This window comes from Anser anser (genome assembly GCF_964211835.1).
Source record: "Anser anser genome assembly, chromosome: 5".
Classification (NCBI taxonomy): domain Eukaryota; kingdom Metazoa; phylum Chordata; class Aves; order Anseriformes; family Anatidae; genus Anser; species Anser anser.
The window spans coordinates 49,717,297-49,735,924 of NC_139725.1; the positions used below are offsets into that span (position 1 = coordinate 49,717,297).

The 18,628-nt window shown below is 38.2% G+C and overlaps 1 protein-coding gene across 2 annotated transcripts in view; it reads right to left on the reverse strand.

Moving 5' to 3' along the window:
* Positions 1-13,224: 13,224 nt before the first annotated feature.
* RPS6KA5 (ribosomal protein S6 kinase A5) overlaps positions 13,225-18,628 on the reverse strand; it is a 79,793-nt gene continuing 74,389 nt past the window's right edge. For both annotated transcript variants that reach the window (XM_083838845.1, XM_083838846.1), the window contains one exon: positions 13,225-15,737. In XM_083838845.1, the coding sequence (XP_083694971.1) occupies positions 15,498-15,737 (240 nt within the window). In that variant the 3' untranslated portion in view covers positions 13,225-15,497. The remainder of the gene's footprint in view (positions 15,738-18,628) is intronic.

The window sequence follows — 18,628 nt, forward strand, 5'->3', positions numbered from 1 at the left end:
CGGCACCGGGCGCCTGTGCGCCGGCAGCGGCGGAACTGGAGGCTGCGGCCCGCGGCCGGGAGCGGCGCCCCCTGGCGGGAAGCGGCGGGAGCGCGGCCACCACAGGCCTCGCCACCGCCACCGGGCTGAGGCGGCCGCCGGGCCGGGCAGGGCCGTGCCGGGCCGGGCCGTGTAGCCGCCCTGACAGCCCCCGGGACCGAGGGGAGGCCCAGCGGCTCGTGGGAGAATAGGCAGGAACCGCACCTGTCCCGCTCGGCTACCTGCTAGCGAGCGGGTGCGCGAGCTGTTCCACAAAACATAACACAAAACCAGTTCTTGCCTGCAGTGGTCTCCTGCCGCCTCGAAATCTCCCACCTGTTCTACTTCAGGGTTTTTTAATCCATTTGAAGATGGTGTTGTTTTTGTCTTTTCTCTCCACACATCTCACACTGCGCTTTGGCCCTGACATGCTCCTTCACATCTAGTCACACAGAAAGGGGGACTTCAGCTTGGCCTTTCTAGCTGGGTACCGACCTGTTCCTTTCATGAAGAGCGGAGGGTATGGCCGTGCCTGTATTATACCGTTCCCTACATTTTGAGAGAACAAATACATTTCCAAGCTTTGGGTGGAACAAAATAGTAGCTGAAACCAATCTGAATAAATATCATGTATCTTTGTCCAGTGCAACATGACAAACCAGTTCCACAAACTTAGGGAGACCTCAGAAGAAAACTGTTACAACTGCTATGTAGTGAAACATGTAGCAAAAGCACCAAAACTACACTGAAAGGTAAACCTCGCCAATTGCTACTTTTCCCAATGTAAGTATAGAGCCCCAGGGACAGAACTGGTTGCGCAGAGATACAGTGTAACCTAATGCACTAGACACAAGGTGAATTTAAATGATCTAAACATCTTCCTCCGCATCCAGGTGCAGACTTGTAGAACTTACTCTCATCCACAGAAAAGAGAAGTCAGTGACGCCAATCTGCATGTGCTTGACTTTGAAGGACTACGATCTGTCTGCTGGTGTGAAGATACAAAACACAGGCTAGATGCTGGCATTGCTGTAGCACACATTGCACCACTTTGGATCTAGTGTATTTCAGTCTTCAGAAATGTCAGGATCACAAACTCAAAATTCAAATTGGAGCGAACAGCATTACTAGCGTGAGAACAAGTCAACCATTGTGTCATAACTGCTAGTAGATATTCCTCAAACCCTAGGAACTATGATCTTCAAACTCAGGGAATAATACTATCACCAGTCACCTTTGCATGCTGTTATATAAATGTTTCAGCTACATGTAAATACGACACGCCTATGGACACTGGTAGAGCTGTTATCCACATCACAGAATTTCTGTAATGTTTCCTGATTGGTGTGTGTACCACAAATATTAGTGACAGGCAGTTTCTGAAGTTTTATTTGGTTCTGATCACCAATGGAAAGGCCAGAAAAAGGATGAATCTTTTTAAAGACAGGAAACCAACATTGCCATCAAACAATTAATTGGCCAGGTGCAGACCCAGGCTTGTGAGACTAAAAGCTTGTCCATGTGCTCCCCAGCTGCATTGCTCAATCTCATAAAATACCTTCTTCCTACAAACCTTGCTTTGCTTGTACCCTCAGGCTGTCATAGATACCACAACTTTATGCCAAGTAACAAATGTCCTTCTCAGGGTTCCAACTAATTTATTTTTCATTCCCAGTACTATCCAAATCATAATAGTGCAAGGCTTGGATATTGTAACCTGGCTTTCCCTCAAGCTGCTGTTAGAGTGCTTTCAGGCTGCAGTTCAAATTCAAGCAATGTATACTTCAAATTTTAAAAAGTGAAACAGAACCTAACAATAGCAGGACATAATGGTGTTTAAGGAATACAGTGGAGTGTGCTACAGGAATGGAAAGAATATTTAATACTGCAACAAAAGTAAAAGGAGAAGGATGTGCTAAAACATTTTTTGTTTAAGTGAGGTCTCAGAAGATCCAGACGACATTACATTGATTACAGAAGGGTGTTTTACTGGTCAGATAAAAGAATGAAATGAAAAATGAAGCAGCAAATGAATGATAGCTGAAAATCGTTGACATCATAACTACCAGTTCTTTTAGGCATAAGAGGAAGAAATTAACATTTGAATTTTCCCAAATAGTTAGTTTGCTTATGAAGATTATTCATATTTATTCATAGCAATTTTAACACATTTTGTTAGCACTAATCACATCATTTCAGTAAAAGCTACCAGCAAAAGAATAATATTAAAATATTTACATAACAGCTCATCAGACTTATTATCTCAGTAGTTACTATTTATGAAGTGAGACATCTATGCAAAAGGAATTAGTATATTTTGAAACACATTGGCACAATTAGGAAGTCTGCTTTAACATTAGTGAAACTTCCGTATACCTAAGGCTGCCCTAAGATTCTACTGTAGATGACCCGTAACTGTATAAAAAAATGAAATGCATCTGGTTTCTGAAAAGTATGTAAAATCAAAATGCAGGGAAAGAAGCTAGGTTGTGTTGGTCAAGCACTCTGCCTTACGCCACCCTTCCCACTCGACACCCCACCTCCTCAAATACAGGGCAATAAGAGAACTGATACTTGATTGTTCAGTGCAACTTCATGAGCTAGGTATGAAGAAATGGTAACTTTCAGTCCACAGAACACCTTGATATTTACTCTGGTACTTCAAGCAACCTGAAAATAGACTTAACAACAAAGTTTTCTGCACTACTACTCCATACAGTATTATGGGAAACAAAAATGACAGGTGTTTAAACCATTAAAAACTTGGTAATTTTAGAGAATACTGACTTAAATAAAACATTTCATTCTCTACTAAGATATTAAACAATCTATAACAAGGGATCAGAAAAATCAATTCAAATACTACTCGTATTTTTAAAGGTCACATATTCAATAGAAGGCTAGTAACTCATAAGAAAAAAAAAAGGCAAGCAAATTTAGAAGATCACTGGGTTTATTCTAGGTTGAGTTTCTGGCTTCTTACACAAATACTATTCAATGCTGAAATGGCAGGGGAGGAACCAAACTTCATCTTTGTTCTAGCTTTCCTTTATTCTAAAATAATAATAATAATAATAATAAGTAAAAACGTGATTTTCATGACAGCTGTGCTGAAGTCAGCTCACTGGTATGTATGCCCTTGAGAGAAGAGGCTAGTTCAAGCTTAAAATCCAATATGTGTCAAAGGATATGTGTATAAAGTTCCTTCACTATTAACAGAAGTGTTTAACATGCAAGCTTACCTATTACTCTAGTTTTAGTCCTTCACAATCGACCAGCGTTTTTTCTTCTAAAGTGTGTGTTTGAAGCTGCTAATCAAAGTGCTGACTATTAAAAAAAATTCTTCGGAGTTCCTATAGCATATGTCACAGAAAGAAGATTTTCAGGGAAATCTAATGTAACGAAAGACAGCAACCTAAGTCCCTATTTCATCTCCACAAAGCATAAATGGAATTCAAAAGTTAATATTAAAAAGATAAGCTTTTCCTCAACACAAATCTTTATTTCACCAATATCTTATCTTTCACTCTAAATTAACACTTTAATCTCTGTTAAGACAGTAAATATATCCTCCTGCAGGTTATCAGAGATGCACTTCAAATATTACTTGTATTTTAAAGAAAACATATTCAACTACTATTTATCTGCCATTTTCTCAAATGTGAAATGCAAGAATTTTCAGGCCAAAATATGTTAATGTGAGAAGTAATTTCTCTACAGTGAAGAAAGCATTATACAAGCAAAAAATCTTACTGGAATTCTTTTTTTTTTTTTTTCCCCTCCAGTTACCTAGTTTCACTATTAGTATTATGCTAACTGCAGAGTTCTCTGTGCCTACTGAAGTCACAGTGATCTCTATGATCTCTTTAGTACAGTCCATATGAAAACTGTCAGAGAAAATAACTTCATAGTGACACGTGGTTCCTTTTGGGGAGTAGCAAAAAGCAATTTAAAGGTAACTGAAGTGAGAATTAACAGCATCCACAAAATAAACAATTTGACTACTAGATGCAGCCTGCCCTCTGACCCAACTCACAGCAAGGAATAGTTACATATACAATGTGAAATATGCTATATCAAAGTATTTCAACATTTCAAGGTTTTTTAATTATATGACTTTTATTTTCTTTAAGATAAAATAGTTACATCTGAGAATGTACACATTAATTTGTAAACCATAAAGCCCTTACCGTTGTTTGAAATTCATACACAAAACAGTTCTGGAAAACCTAGAACGTACTTTTTTTTTTTTTTTTTCCCCTCCACGGTGGACTTCTGCTTTTGTAGCTCATTGCTTTCAGACTGATTCAATTCATAGTGCATTTGTCAAATAATGGGAAGTATAATTGATATTTGAAGAGGAAAGCATGCCTTTACAATCAAATATTTATTTTTTCACCATTACATGAAGTCCCTTTATTTTTTAGTCTTCAGTAAATGACAGTGCTAATAGTCATTGCTATTGATAGTTGGAATCTGAAGATCAGTCACTAAAAGTCACTATCTTTGCAGCAAAAGATAAAAAGTCAGACCCCAAAACAGATTCTTTCCAAGGCCATTCACACTAAACAGGAACCAGCGCTGACAATGAAAGGGCGACAAAGAGTGCCATTTAATAAGCAATATATTCAACAATCACATTGTTTAGACCCAGTGTTTCATACTGCATTTTAAACCTTTTATAAAGTTTCTGGAAATATCCTCTGCATCACAAACGCATATATTTACACATACAAAGAAACATGAGAAACAATGTCACCTCCCAGATTTAAAAATAAACACTTCACTGATGTTGATAGGCTTAACAGACATATTTATATCCGAAGTTTAATTACTACTTGTTCCACAACAGTATTTTTACAGAGTTATAACATTATACTGCCAGTAAAGTTGCTATCTCAAATTACCTGTAGTGACTAACATGAAGCAAAATGGGAACAAAGATACCATAGTTCACTTTTTCTCACACTTATTGTGCCAGTATACAGCTTTTCAGTCCTGCTCGAAGCTCTAAGCATTTAAAAGAAATACTTTAGCTACTTCAAAGTCCAGAGAAGAGACAGATAAGGTCTAAACATAGGCCTTCCATTGCAGTACACTTACAGTATGCAATATACTTTCCTACTGCATGTCAAACTGTTGTCCCACCTGGTGATGCTGCAAGAAAAGAGGGTCTCTTGTTGTCCTTGCACAGTAACAAAACTGGCACACACAGTCCCGCTAACTTCTAAGATCCAATTGTATCTTAATCTCTCATTTGAACTGAAAAACAATATTCTTAGATTGAACTTTGGTGGCAAAGACATTTTCCTATTTTTTTGACTCACGTATGCAAAAAAGTGGCCAGAATAAAAGTATTCTGAATTAAAATAAATAAATAAATAAATTTAAAAAAAAAAAAAAGGAAAAGAAAGGGGAAAGGAGAAAGTTTTATGTATTTTTAGAAAGATGGAAGCTAACCTTTTTACACTTCAGTTAGCGCACTGCTCCTTGGTTCATTTTGTTCTATCCAGCACAGAAAATAAGCCCTGTACCATTTTAAACTATTTATTAAAGGTAAAAATAAGATTCCCATTAAACATTAGGAAATTAGGAAGCTAGATTTTGGTAAATATGAAACCCTTCCTAAGTCTGAATAAAGAAGTAGCTCTTCTTTCTGCAGTACAATTGCTTGATTTCATTACATTATTGGCCCAAATAAAACTTAGGTTTTGTTCCAAGACGAATTTCCATCTACACAGGAGTTGCTGGCTTCATATAACTGGTGTTTCAAACCGCACTTCTGCGACCACTTAAGGAGAGACAAAGATCAACTGCTTCTGACATTGACATTACTGGTGTACCTAGCAGAGTGCAGCAGCTGTGTTACAGCTCTTCTCCAGTTCCTAAATTTAATCATTTCAAGTAAATGGAATTGTTACACAGAAGAAAATGTTGAATTTTCATTATTTTTGTTTTGCAATGTGTCCTAGCTATTCATTGCTAATAAACAATATAGATTATTCATAAACAGCAGTATTTTCTCCATCACTATTTAAATGCATGTAGAACAACGATAGTTACATTTTAAGCATCTAGTATCATATGGCATTCAAACTTTGTCCTTGTTACTGTATCAGCAGTTAAACAACTTGCCAACTAAGTGTTAGACCACCAGAGGGAGTCAAAAACTACATATAATTTCTGAAAGTTTCTAAACCAGTAGGACTACAGTTAAAACATCAATGGAAAATGTTATGTTGTGAGTAAAACAAATGTGCATGAAAACAAAAAAAAAAATCACAGGAATCCACAGAGATTAGCAAGTGCTGAGGATGAAGTCTTATGACAAAATTCCAGCTACCTCACTAGTTTGAGGTAGGAAAAATGTTTATGATATAGGTAAAGGAGTGCTCAGCAAATATTTTTCTTCTGTTTGGAAAGAATAAAAATCAAGTATTTAATCTTTTTTTTTTCAATAATGCTAATAACTGAAGAGAATTCTCAAAAACAGTAAATCCAGAGTTTGTATTCAACAGTCCTAAAACAAAAGGATTCGTAATCACAGAATTGTAGAACCAGATTCTATGGATAGAATAGATGGGTTGCCATCTTCAGTCTCATTATGCCCCTCTGACTAACTCAGGGAATGCCAGTGACATCCTGTGAGAAGGCTGGAGTTGTGCCTGTGCTAAAGACGGAGAACAGTGGCAGGATAAAGACTGCCTAGACTGACATGACCCTAGGCAAAAACCTGGAAAACTACACACACACACATCACGGTCTTCCAAAAGGAAGGTCCTTTTGGACTTCCTGCTATATTCAGGTGGCTTTACACACTGCAATTTACTTTATCTCAGCCTTTCACATTTCTATTGCTTAACACTTGTTATTGTTAGCAGAGAGCCACATTTTGCTTGCATTTCCTGAGATTCTCCAGAAATCAAAAATCTCCCTCTTCATGTACTCTACTATGTCATAGTTCCTTTCTGTGAGAAGTTAAACTAACTCTTTCCAGGGAAGAAAGATTAGGACTGATGCATAGTATATTTAACATACAGTCATAGATAGTAACATGATCAAAGAAGTCTCTAAAAGGTCGTCTAGCATTTGTCTGAAACCACCAAATGGGTAATTTCCGGTCTGCTTCACTGCCCTGGACATCATTTTACCTATCAGCGAAGAACAGATAGGAAAAGAACATATGTGCCTTTTTAGGCTGATTGATAAAAACAAAATAGAAAGCAATAACGTTACTGTGACTACAGTTGGTTAAGGAGAGAGATAGGAACTATGCATTCTGTGGGCTTTAACTTTCTATCCTCAGATCAGAAGGATGATCAATGAGTAAAGTTTCTAGGGAGTAACTGCCAGCTTTTAACCTTTCAGTGCTCCTGCTGGGTCCAAGTACAGGCTCTTAAAATACTTGAAGTTTCACATCTGTAGGACAAAGCAGATCCCTCCTGCATGCTTCTGACCTACTCCTGCTTCAAAGTGTAGAAGTCGAATCACCCAGTCAGATCTGATGCCTGCTGTCCAGCACATGTTTAGATCGAAGCCTGAAGGTGCTATTTGAGTCTTTAGGTGCTATTTGTACTTCTTGGTTTGTACTCACTGTGAGATATAAGATTATTTTTGTACTTTTATAATTGTTCTTTTTATACTTATAAATGTATTAATTCCATTTAGCACATATAACAGTTGTCTGAATAATAATATTCACTGACTGGCATATTTTAAGCTAGAAAGACTAGAGCAACTGAACAGATAAAAGGTTTAACATAAAGAGAAAGTTCATGAAAGGAGTAGAACTGAGTATACAATACAGGGAGTAAAAACCTTTTTTTTTTTAATTAAAAAAAAAACTGCATAACATACTTAACCCAAATGTACCCTGGAAGAACCTGGATTGTTTTGTTGTGTGTTTTTTGTTGTTGTTTGCTTGTTTATTTTTTAAGTATACTGATAGCATGACACCATAGGCACATTCATGCATTCTTCTCTCAAAAAAAAAACAAAAAAAAAAACACAAACACCAAGCTCCTGACAGTGCTGGAGACTGGTAATAGTTCACACTGATCCAAAAACTATCAGTCTGTCTTAGAAACTTGTTCCAATTGTCTTAGAAACTTGTTCAGATACTTCTCCCTCCTGCCATAAAGTTATGCACAATGTAACTACCAATAAACGGCCTGGGTTATTACCTACAAAACTGCCTTCATCCAAGTACTACCTGTGTAACATTCAGATACTCTGCTTAATTTTTAACTCTTCTCTGTCAGAGTTCCCAGCATGACTTCAATAGTCAGGGGAACATGGGGCATGCAGATCACCAGCCATCCAAAGGGAATATCCACGCTGCTATCTACGCCGCGCACAATTCTGGCAAGAATCTCTCCTAAGGGAAACTAAGGTTGAACTGTTCATAATGACATGATAAACTTCTCTGCAATACTTTGCACAAACTTTGAAGCCATCACAGTGGTTAACCACACAATTTAGGACAAAAACAAAATGCCCTCCCGTTTCTGAGCACCACGACCTGAAGAAGAAAATTGGCTGATTATCGAAACCTTTATTACAGTCATCATTCCAACCCAGCTTTAGAACCTGATCTACCAAAAGCTGCTGTTCATTCCCTGGTCTTTAGCAAGACTTACAAAAGGGAAGTACTTCCAAGACGGAAATTCCACCAAAAGATTTTTGCTCTGACAGGACTGGCCAACAACAGGATGGGCTTACCATCCTCCGGATCAGCATGGTTAGGCTTTAACAGCTGTAGAGATGAGAACATTCAGCTGGCATCTGGATCTGGAAATCTCTGATGAGTTCTGAGCAGTCTTCCAGAAAATAGCTTGCTTGTATTGTTTTCCTCACTGCATTCACAGAATGATCTTCTCTTCTAGGTCTTTTCTACATCCAAAATCAGAACACTACATATTCGATATTCGGTAAAATAAATAATTACAAATATTCAGCTTTCCTTTTGATGAACTTCTGCCGCAAGGTTTTCCACTTCACTGATGTGAATAAAAATTTTTAGAGATGAGCACACTTGCAAGAAATAAATCTTCACAATAATCAAAAATTATCAAAATTTGATAATTAACATATAACGAGTTAAGGAAATCAGCATTGGACATGTACATACTGCTACCTTCACAATTTAAAAATGGCACCATTTCCCTCCAAGAAAAAAGTTGGCAGTTAAGTAGTTGAGGACTTCAAGTTAAGTTTGTAGAGTCCTAGGTACCTTCCTCAAAAGCAATGCTTTGCAACCAGAACGTCCTGTATATTATGGTGAGGCAAAGAGCTCTCAGTATTCCATTCTTCCATTTCTCTTCCTCTTCCCCCTCCCTGCCCACACTGAAACATGAAATAGCACGCCCTATTCCACTTACTGCAAATTACACAGCCTGCTCCTTTATAACCAGCTGCCAGAATTCCTCACCGATGTATTTCTTGCCATTACAGCTTCAGAGATAAAGGCAGAAATTATGGAGGATCTCTTCTATTGGGACTCTAGCAAAAGACAGCTTTTTTTTTTTTTTTTCCTGATGGGATATAAAAGAAACTTGAAGCTTTTATTCTCTACAGGTTAAAGAGATAAATACAATAAAGATATTTGGAAGCAATAAAAGTTTGCTGCAGTAGCACCTCAATGATAAGATTGCCAAGGTTGAAAGCCAATGCTGGGCTTTTATTTGTTTTTGTAATACAGATGTAAGGTAAGACTGAAGTCCTGTTTCTTCTCACTTTGGTGTTAGCTTGCAACAGATCTGAAGTTTTCCTCTCAGTCTGACAGTCTTTAACATCAAACCACGTGAACTGCCATGGCTGCATACTGATAGACTGACCTGGCAATTTATATTAAATAGCACAGTATTAACATTTGAACTTTAAAGCAGCAGGGCTATAGCACCTTGAGTTTTGATTTACACAGTGACTGTACAATGAACTTAGCAGCAGACAGTGGAATCCTGTTCCCTCATGTATGCATAGCTTCTAGAGAAGTAACTATTATGCGCAGCTGAGCTATATATTTAAAGGATAAGAAATCATTAAGGAGACATCTGAGAAAAGCTTTGAAGTCACTGCTTCTGTGAATTAATTTAGTTTCTCTTCCCCACTCTATATTGATTTTAAAGGAAAAAAAACATAACTACTGCTATTAATGAGTATGTTCCTTCACACAATACAATGGTACTCCAATCTCCTAGTCACCTGTCAACATAACTTGCAGCAAACCTTCAGCATTTCCTTTCTTCATATCAGTTTTTAAATATAACTGTTTTTTAACTCCTTTCCTCCTTACTTTGCTGTAATTCCAAAAACTAGTTTACACTTGAAAGCTATTTTATCATGGCTGAATGTGTCACATACAAAATCACACCCATAACTGATATAAAATGTACTAGGGTAGATGTAGTTATGGACTGTAAGTATAATATATATATACACACATATATACACAACACATATATATATGTGTGTGTGTGTGTGTGTGTAAAAATAAACTAGCTGAAGATAGTGATTACCTTTCCCAGCAGACTACTTTTGGTCGTTCACAAGGCCCTATCCTAAATCCTTAGGTGTTCTCTTTCTTATGAAAATAAGCCTTCATTCACAACCATACTAAGAGAATTATGCATTTTAAATGAAAAAAAAAAAAAAAAGAAATTCAGATGAACATAAATGAGATGCCAACATTAAGATTTTCTGAAGCTTGATTTGTTGACAAGAGTAAAACTGTATCTGTATTAAGAAAAATGCAGCAAGTTTGCAATCAGTTTGTAGTTTCATCTGTGATAGGTTTTTAAACAGCTCCTTAGCAATTAAAAAGCTCTATTTTTTTCTGCTTCACTGCTGACGTTTCAAGAGAAGCAGACCTCTGCATGACTCTTTTTTAATACAGCCAGATCAGTTGCCAATTTTAAGAAGTGATTTTGTGTGTGAACAGTATGGATTCCTTCCTACCTCTGAATAAAATATTAGTTTTTAAAAATCATAGGATTATAGTATACTAGGTTTTGCAGTGTTTCATTGCTACTTCTACTCTGAAATCAATTAATCCCTTTTATTCTCAGTGCTAAACACAATGCCTCAACTAAGTTGACAGCACTTTTATTTCTCCCTACCTCCACTGGCTGAGTGGTGATATCAACATCAGAACCACGAAAAAAGTGGAGCAGGTGCCAGAAGAAAGGACCAGAAATGGCTCTGCAAGTGACAGGAAACTGTCAGACAAGCCCGTACCATCACACCTCACTTACCATAGGTTCCCAGACAGCTAGAAACTTCCTTTTCCACCACAAAGAACATGAAGGCCATCAGAAAATGTGGGTTTTATTCAAATTTACGTTATTCAGGGTGTCTTACATTTCTCTGCTCTTGTTGCTTCCAGGCACAACAAACAAGACTGCTCCAGATGCTCTATGTAATTAAGAGCATTGCTTCTTTTCCTAGTACACACTACTGGAATCATCCTGATTCCTAAACCTCCTCTTCTACACAGGTGTTCTGAACTCCCAGTATCTACTGGACAAGTGATATATAAAAATGAGAGATGGCAGGGAAGAGCTACCAAACAGCTCCGTATTTGTTCTTTTTTTATAGAACCCAGTGCCTTGTGGGTCAAAGTAGCAAACTCAGAAGTGTTTCCCACAGGTAGACTCAAGGCACTTACATCTCTCTACAGCAAAAGCAGCCGTACTACATGCTGTCCTGTCAATCCAGAATATTTGGTCAAATATCCCAGCTGAAGGAAGAGAATTCAATGTACTGCAATGTAAGAAAACAGTGATGAGAAAGACTGCTGTATATGTGGAAAAAGAATAAAGACAACTATTTTGGAAAAAATACTTGGAACGATACCTGATAAGAAAAAAATTCACCTTAAGACCAAAATATCATATATAGACACACGTGTTTAGATACACATACATATACTCACAGACCTGCAGTTACAAAATGTGTATTTCAAAAAGCATTACAAAGAAATAGCTTTGCCAACGTAATACCTAGTACGTCTAAGATTGGATTAATATAAATAATCATACTAATTACTTAAATCTTTACTGGTAAGAAATTTCATCTTTCAAAGAAATCTACCTACAATATTGCTGACTGCATTACATACGACAGTATATCATTATATCAGTATATCAGAGATATCATTACTAGACATTAAAGTTGTTAGTCTCATAGCAGCACCATGAATGAAATCTAATTTGAGTATAAACGAATTACAGTTTAATGCCTTTTCACCAGGGCAATATAAAGTAGTAATAGTCCTAATGAAAATTAGCTTGTACATTTCAGATTTGAAATACTGGTATGAGTATGAAAACTTTGGTCCTTGGTTTTTACATACCTTGAGTGCCAGGCTGGGCAACAGATTAAGCTGAGACAGAACAACTTTCTGCCAAGAGCAACTAACCTCCTGCATCTGAACAAAAAGTGAACCCACTCTTGAGCTGCCTAGATTGGAAATCCAGCTTTATCAAGGTAAACGGCAATCAGAAGTTGTTTAGGTAAAGATGCCTATCTATAAATTCAAGCAGCTTAGTGTCCAGCATACCTCCTCAAGAGGTCTGATAGCTGGAGGCAGTATAAAGTCAGAGGTGATAATGTTTCAGCTATCCCATGCAGCTGGTTCAAAGCAAATGCAAGACAACACCTAAATGTACTTACCCAGGCCAAAAAGAATTATCCTGTTTTTCACCCAGGCCAAAAAGAATTATCCTGTTTTAAAATTTTTATTTAGTAACTACCGTTAGACCACAAAGAGGAAACAGAAATATTCTTGAGAAAGAGTTGTCCTTGATGCAAGTGGTGTATACAAATAATTTTAGCTTCAAAACTGTCTCTCAAAACCTGTGTGAGAAAAAAACACCTGACAATACAGCCATCATCTCCAGCATTTATCTTGTGTGAACATTCCTTTTTCTCATTTCATCAGTTTGTCAGGCATCAGCTTAAACTTCCCAAGAGGGAAACAAATGATTATGTATTACATTTAAAAAGTCATTTCAGATGGGTCACAATATTCCAAAACTATTTGGTAGCCAAAGGTTTCTTACACTTGAATGAAATCAAATCCCAAAATCGCTTTTTTGTTGTCCTCGCTATGAGGATCATAAATTCCAAGAACTCCTCCAAGTGCAAACTTTAAAAACAACCTTCTCTTCCCACCCCAATTTACTTGTACTGTCTGCATAACAAGTATTGTGGATTGTTTTTTGTATTTACAGCAAGTTTATTGGGGAGAGGGAAAGTATTCTTTTACAAATGAGCCATGTTCACTATTGAGATCACTTCCAAAGAGAGCATTCAGAAAGCAAACCTGAATATATTACATTGACAATTATTTTCCAATATTTTAACATCGGCCACTTAAAATTGGTTGTGTTATTAGCACATATATTGATCTTTAAATATACTACTTCTACATAAACAGTGCAAATCTCAATATTCACATCAACCTGAAATTAATGCTGCAATTACTGTTGACATTCACATCAAGAAAGTAGTAAACTATTTCACATGAGCAATTCCAAAACCTCAGAATGCCATTATTAATATTAAAGAAACACAGAACAAACATGTTGGGCTTTAAAGCCTTGTTTTGATACACACAATCCCTGTAAACATGGATGTATTGTATTTGTCAATACTGATATCTGATGTAATTCTATAAATAAAACCACTGATATAAACAATTCCTATAACCTTTTTGCATAGGGTTTGGATTAGTTTCCTTCAATGTAGAACAAGCTGTTAACAAAATCCCCACGTCAATTAGTCTTCCATCACACAAATTTAGGCATCTGATTAACTTTACACAAGGACTCTCTTTGACTTCAGTGGAAACTTACAAGTGTAAGCATTTGCAAAACTGGAGTCTTCTTTAGCACTTAAGTTATCTCTAGTCATTGAGAATACGAGCAATAAAAGAGCTCTCCATAAATTTATAAAATATGCTGATTTAAAAGTTTATGCTGATGTTTCTGTAAGTCACATTTATGATTCCAAACAGTTATGTACATACTATACTATCACAGTAGGAAATACTTCACTGTAGAACACCACAGTGAACAAGTTGTGAAGCACAGTGTTCAATATAATTTCCCTTTAGTATTCCCAGTGCATAAGTTGTTAACATCTACACTACACAAGGTGCCCAGGTCTAGTATTTGTTATATACAATGTAAAAGCAAGATAGAAAGAGCTTTGCAGTTTTAAGTAAGGAATGAAAACAGCGGATAATATACAGGGATTCACTCCTGCAAAGTACAGAATTCTCCTTCACAATGACCACAACCACCAAATAAGGTAGATTTCAGGTCATTCAACCACGTAAAACAGTGCTCAGCACCTTGTAGGAAGAGAAATCTGAGTGCACTTTATTATAAAACATCTCATTTTGATGTTATAAAGTGCAAAAAAGAAAACATATTCTAGTATTTTACAGTCACTATTAAACTGCTGTATTTGCACAATGCAAAATTCAAATAACTTGGTATATATTTGTATGGACCCTATAATAACAAATGTTGAAACTGGAGTTTTTGTATCTTTAAAAAAATCTCAGTATTTTAAAGTTATCGTGTAAATATAAAAAGAAAATATAAATTATAGTTAATTCTTGAAATAGATATTTTAACACGTGACCATTTTCCAAACATTCAATATGAAATTTCACTTTCTATCATTACGTTTTAGAATCTGTAAAACATTTTAAAAGTTAATAACTTCAAAAAGTAGAAATAAAAATTACTGTATCACAGTACTAGACACCTCACCTTATCAGACATCTTTTACCCTAGATGTTTTTTTAAAATTAAATAAATAAAAAAAATCTAAGACCTATATTCTCAGTCGTTTAAAACAAGATATATGGAGTAACTTTTTAAAACAACATAAGAGTTGCATAACACTTCATTTTGTTATTAAAATTCAATAAATGGGATAGAATGTGATCACAAATTTAAGAGGCTTTAAAGTACTATACTGCTTTGGTGCATTGTACCAATGATTCCTTACGTGCAGGAAGAATCAAATGCTGTGACATTCTTCACACAGCTGGGCAAAAGTTGAAGATTCAAGAGTTCTGTATGTTTTACAGCGTTTTCCTTTCTTTCAACAGTGGGGAAGAAACTGGGACAAAGATTCTGACACCGAGAAACAGTTTTCCTCCAAGCTGTACCAAGAGCAGCATAGCTCTTTAACATGAGCTTGACTGCACACTAGTAATTTATCCCTAAGAGAATACAATGTTGATTGTATAATAGCATTAGACCATATCCAGTGATACCAAACTTAATGCTAAAAAAATGTATTGAAATACAAAGCTAAAAAGGTATGATTGAAATACATTTTTAAAGCGACAGACATTTCTGTAGCCTGTAAGCCACAGGGAGGAAGGGTGGGAGAAGACAACAAAGGTACTACCAAGTTTATAACTGTGTAAATCTTCAGGACAAGATATTCTCTGCTTTTCAGTCAGAGAACTGGAAGATGGTTTCTGGGTTATTGCTGTCTGTAGGGTTTGTTGGCTGCAGTGTCTTTGTAGGTGTAGTTTTACCATGAGAATGAGAGGAAGAAGAATGTGAACTTTCACTGGAGCTGCTACGTGTCTCTGTGCTTGTACTTGTTTTTTTCATTTTCCTTCTCTTTGCAAGAGGTGCCTTGTCAACATTCTGGAGACAAAATCCTTCCCTTTTGTACTTGTTAAAGGCCTGTTTAAAAATAAAAGGTAATTCTAAGCTTTTTAAGAGGTTTAAGACATTTAATGGCTCATAGGTTATCATGAATGCTCTATGGTAAGTTATAAGATACACTGTAATTTCTTGACAGATTCCTACTATTATTTCAGCTATAACAATAATTTTACTGGCCTTTTTATGTATTTAAGAGCCAATTCATCATTATCTGTATTAGAATAATGCATAACATTGTTAACTTCTTCCCGTCCTTGTTCTTTTACATTTAGAAGTATTTTTACCACTTAAACTGCATTAAGACCACATTTTTCAGAAACTACACTTATTTTGATAACGCTTTTTTCCTTTAGCCTAAATAATTTTGCTGTGTCGGAACCTCTCAAAAAATATTATTTTCCTTTTCTCTTCTTGGTAATATGCGTATACAAGTATTTCAGCACAAATATGCTCAGTTTCAGTTTATTTTCTGTAGAAGGAATTATGAGAATCAATACTATGTTTGTTTAACACAGTTGCAATTAAAACTTTTTAAAATATATATTGATAGGTAAGCAAGGCTACTAAAAAGATATCCATGATATTAAAAATATGAAATAGATATATTCAAGAAATATGACGTTGACTTTGTAACCACAAAGACAAAACTTTCAAGAGTGACTTACGTTAAATAGAGAGTTTCTTCTCTTTTCTACAAAAGCTGGAAGACCTTTTAATATATTTCTCTAAGAAATAGAGTAAGAAATAGAGTATTTATATAGATATTTCATGAACAGCTGTCCCTCAACCCTTATGGGTTAGGATCAGAGGGAAGGCCAACAAGGCAAGCATCCTGGTGGGGGTCTGTTATAGACCACCGAACCAGGATGAGGAGACTGATGAGGAGTTTTACAGGCAGCTGGCAGAAGCCGCGAAATCGTCAGCGCTTGTTCTCGTGGGGGACTTCAACTTCCCAGACATATCCTGGAAGCACAACACAGCCCAGAGAAAGCAGTCTAGGAGGTTTCTGGAGAGCGTGGAAGATAGCTTCCTTACGCAGCTGGTTAGAGAGCCTACCAGGGGAGGTGCCACGCTAGACCTTCTGTTTACAAACAGTGACGGACTGGTGGGAGATGTGGTGGTCGAGAGCTGTCTTGGGCAGAGTGACCACGAAATGGTTCAGTTCTCTATTCTTGGTGAAGTCAGGAAGGGGACCAGTAAAACCGCTGTCTTGGACTTCAGGAGGGCTGACTTTGAGCTGTTCAGGACACCGGTTGGCAGAGTCCCTTGGGAGGAGGTTCTGAAGGGCAAAGGAGTCCAGAAAAGCTGGGCACTCCTTAAGAAGGAAATCTTAATGGCTCAGGAGCGGTCTGTCCCCACGTGCCCAAAGACGAGCCGATGCGGAACTAGACCGGCCTGGCTGAGCAGAGAGTTGTGGCTCGAGCTTAGGAGAAAAAGGAGGGTTTATAATCTTTGGAAAAGAGGGCGGGCTACTCAAGAGGACTATAAGGATGTTGTGAGGCTGTGCAGGGACAAAATTAGAAAGGCCAAAGCTCATCTGGAGCTCAATCTGGCTACTGCCGTTAAAGATAACAAAAAACGTTTTTACAAATACATCAACACAAAAAGGAGGACTAAGGAGAATCTCCATCCTTTACTGGATGTGGGGGGAAACTTAGTTACAAAAGATGAGGAAAAGGCTGAGGTGCTCAATGCTTTCTTTGCCTCAGTCTTTAGCGGCAAGACCGGTTGTTCTCTGGATACCTGGTACCCTGAGCTGGTGGAAGGCGATGGGGAGCAGGATGTGGCCCTCGCTATCCATGAGGAAATGGTTGGCGACCTGCTACGACACTTGGACGTACGCAAGTTGATGGGGCCGGATGGGATCCACCCGAGGGTACTGAGAGTACTGGCAGAGGAGCTGGCCAAGCCGCTTTCCATTATTTATCGGCAGTCCTGGCTATCAGGGGAGGTCCCAGTCGACTGGCGGCTAGCAAACATGACGCCCATCTACAAGAAGGGTCGGAGGGTAGACCTGGGGAACTATAGGCCTGTTAGCTTGACCTCAGTGCCAGGGAAGCTCATGGAGCAGATTATCTTGAGTGTCATCACGTGGCACTTGCAGGGCAAGCAGGCGATCAGGCCCAGTCAGCATGGGTTTATGAAAGGTAGGTCCTGCTTGACGAACCTGATCTCCTTCTATGACCAAGTGACGCGCTTGGTGGATGAGGGGAAGGCTGTGGATGTGGTCTACCTTGACTTCAGTAAGGCTTTTGACACCGTTTCCCACAACATTCTCCTCAAGAAACTGGCTGCTCGTGACTTGGACTGGAGTGCGCTTTGTTGGGTTAAAAACTGGCTGGATGGCTGGGCCCAGAGAGTTGTGGTGAATGGAGCCAAATCCAGTTGGAGGCCGGTTACTAGTGGTGTCCCCCAGGGCTCAGTGCTGGGACCGGTCCTCTTTAATATCTTTATCGATGACCTGGATGAGGGGATCGAGTGCACCCTCAGTAAGTTTGCAGATGACACCAAGTTAGGTGCGTGTGTCGACCTGCTCGAGGGAAGGAAGGCTCTGCAGGAGGATCTGGATAGGCTGGAGCGATGGGCTGAGGTCAACTGCATGAAGTTCAACAAGGCCAAGTGCCGGGTCCTGCACCTGGGGCGTAACAACCCCGAGCAGCGCTACAGGCTGGGAGATGAGTGGTTGGAAAGCTGCCTGGCAGAGAAGGACCTGGGAGTACTGGTCCCAGCTGAGATAGTCAGCTGAATATGAGCCAGCAGTGTGCCCAGGTGGCCAAGAAGGCCAACAGCATCCTGGCTTGCATAAGAAGCAGTGTGGCCAGCAGGGCTAGGGAGGCGATTGTGCCCCTGTACTCGGCTCTGGTGAGGCCGCACCTCGAGTACTGTGTTCAGTTTTGGGCCCCTCACTA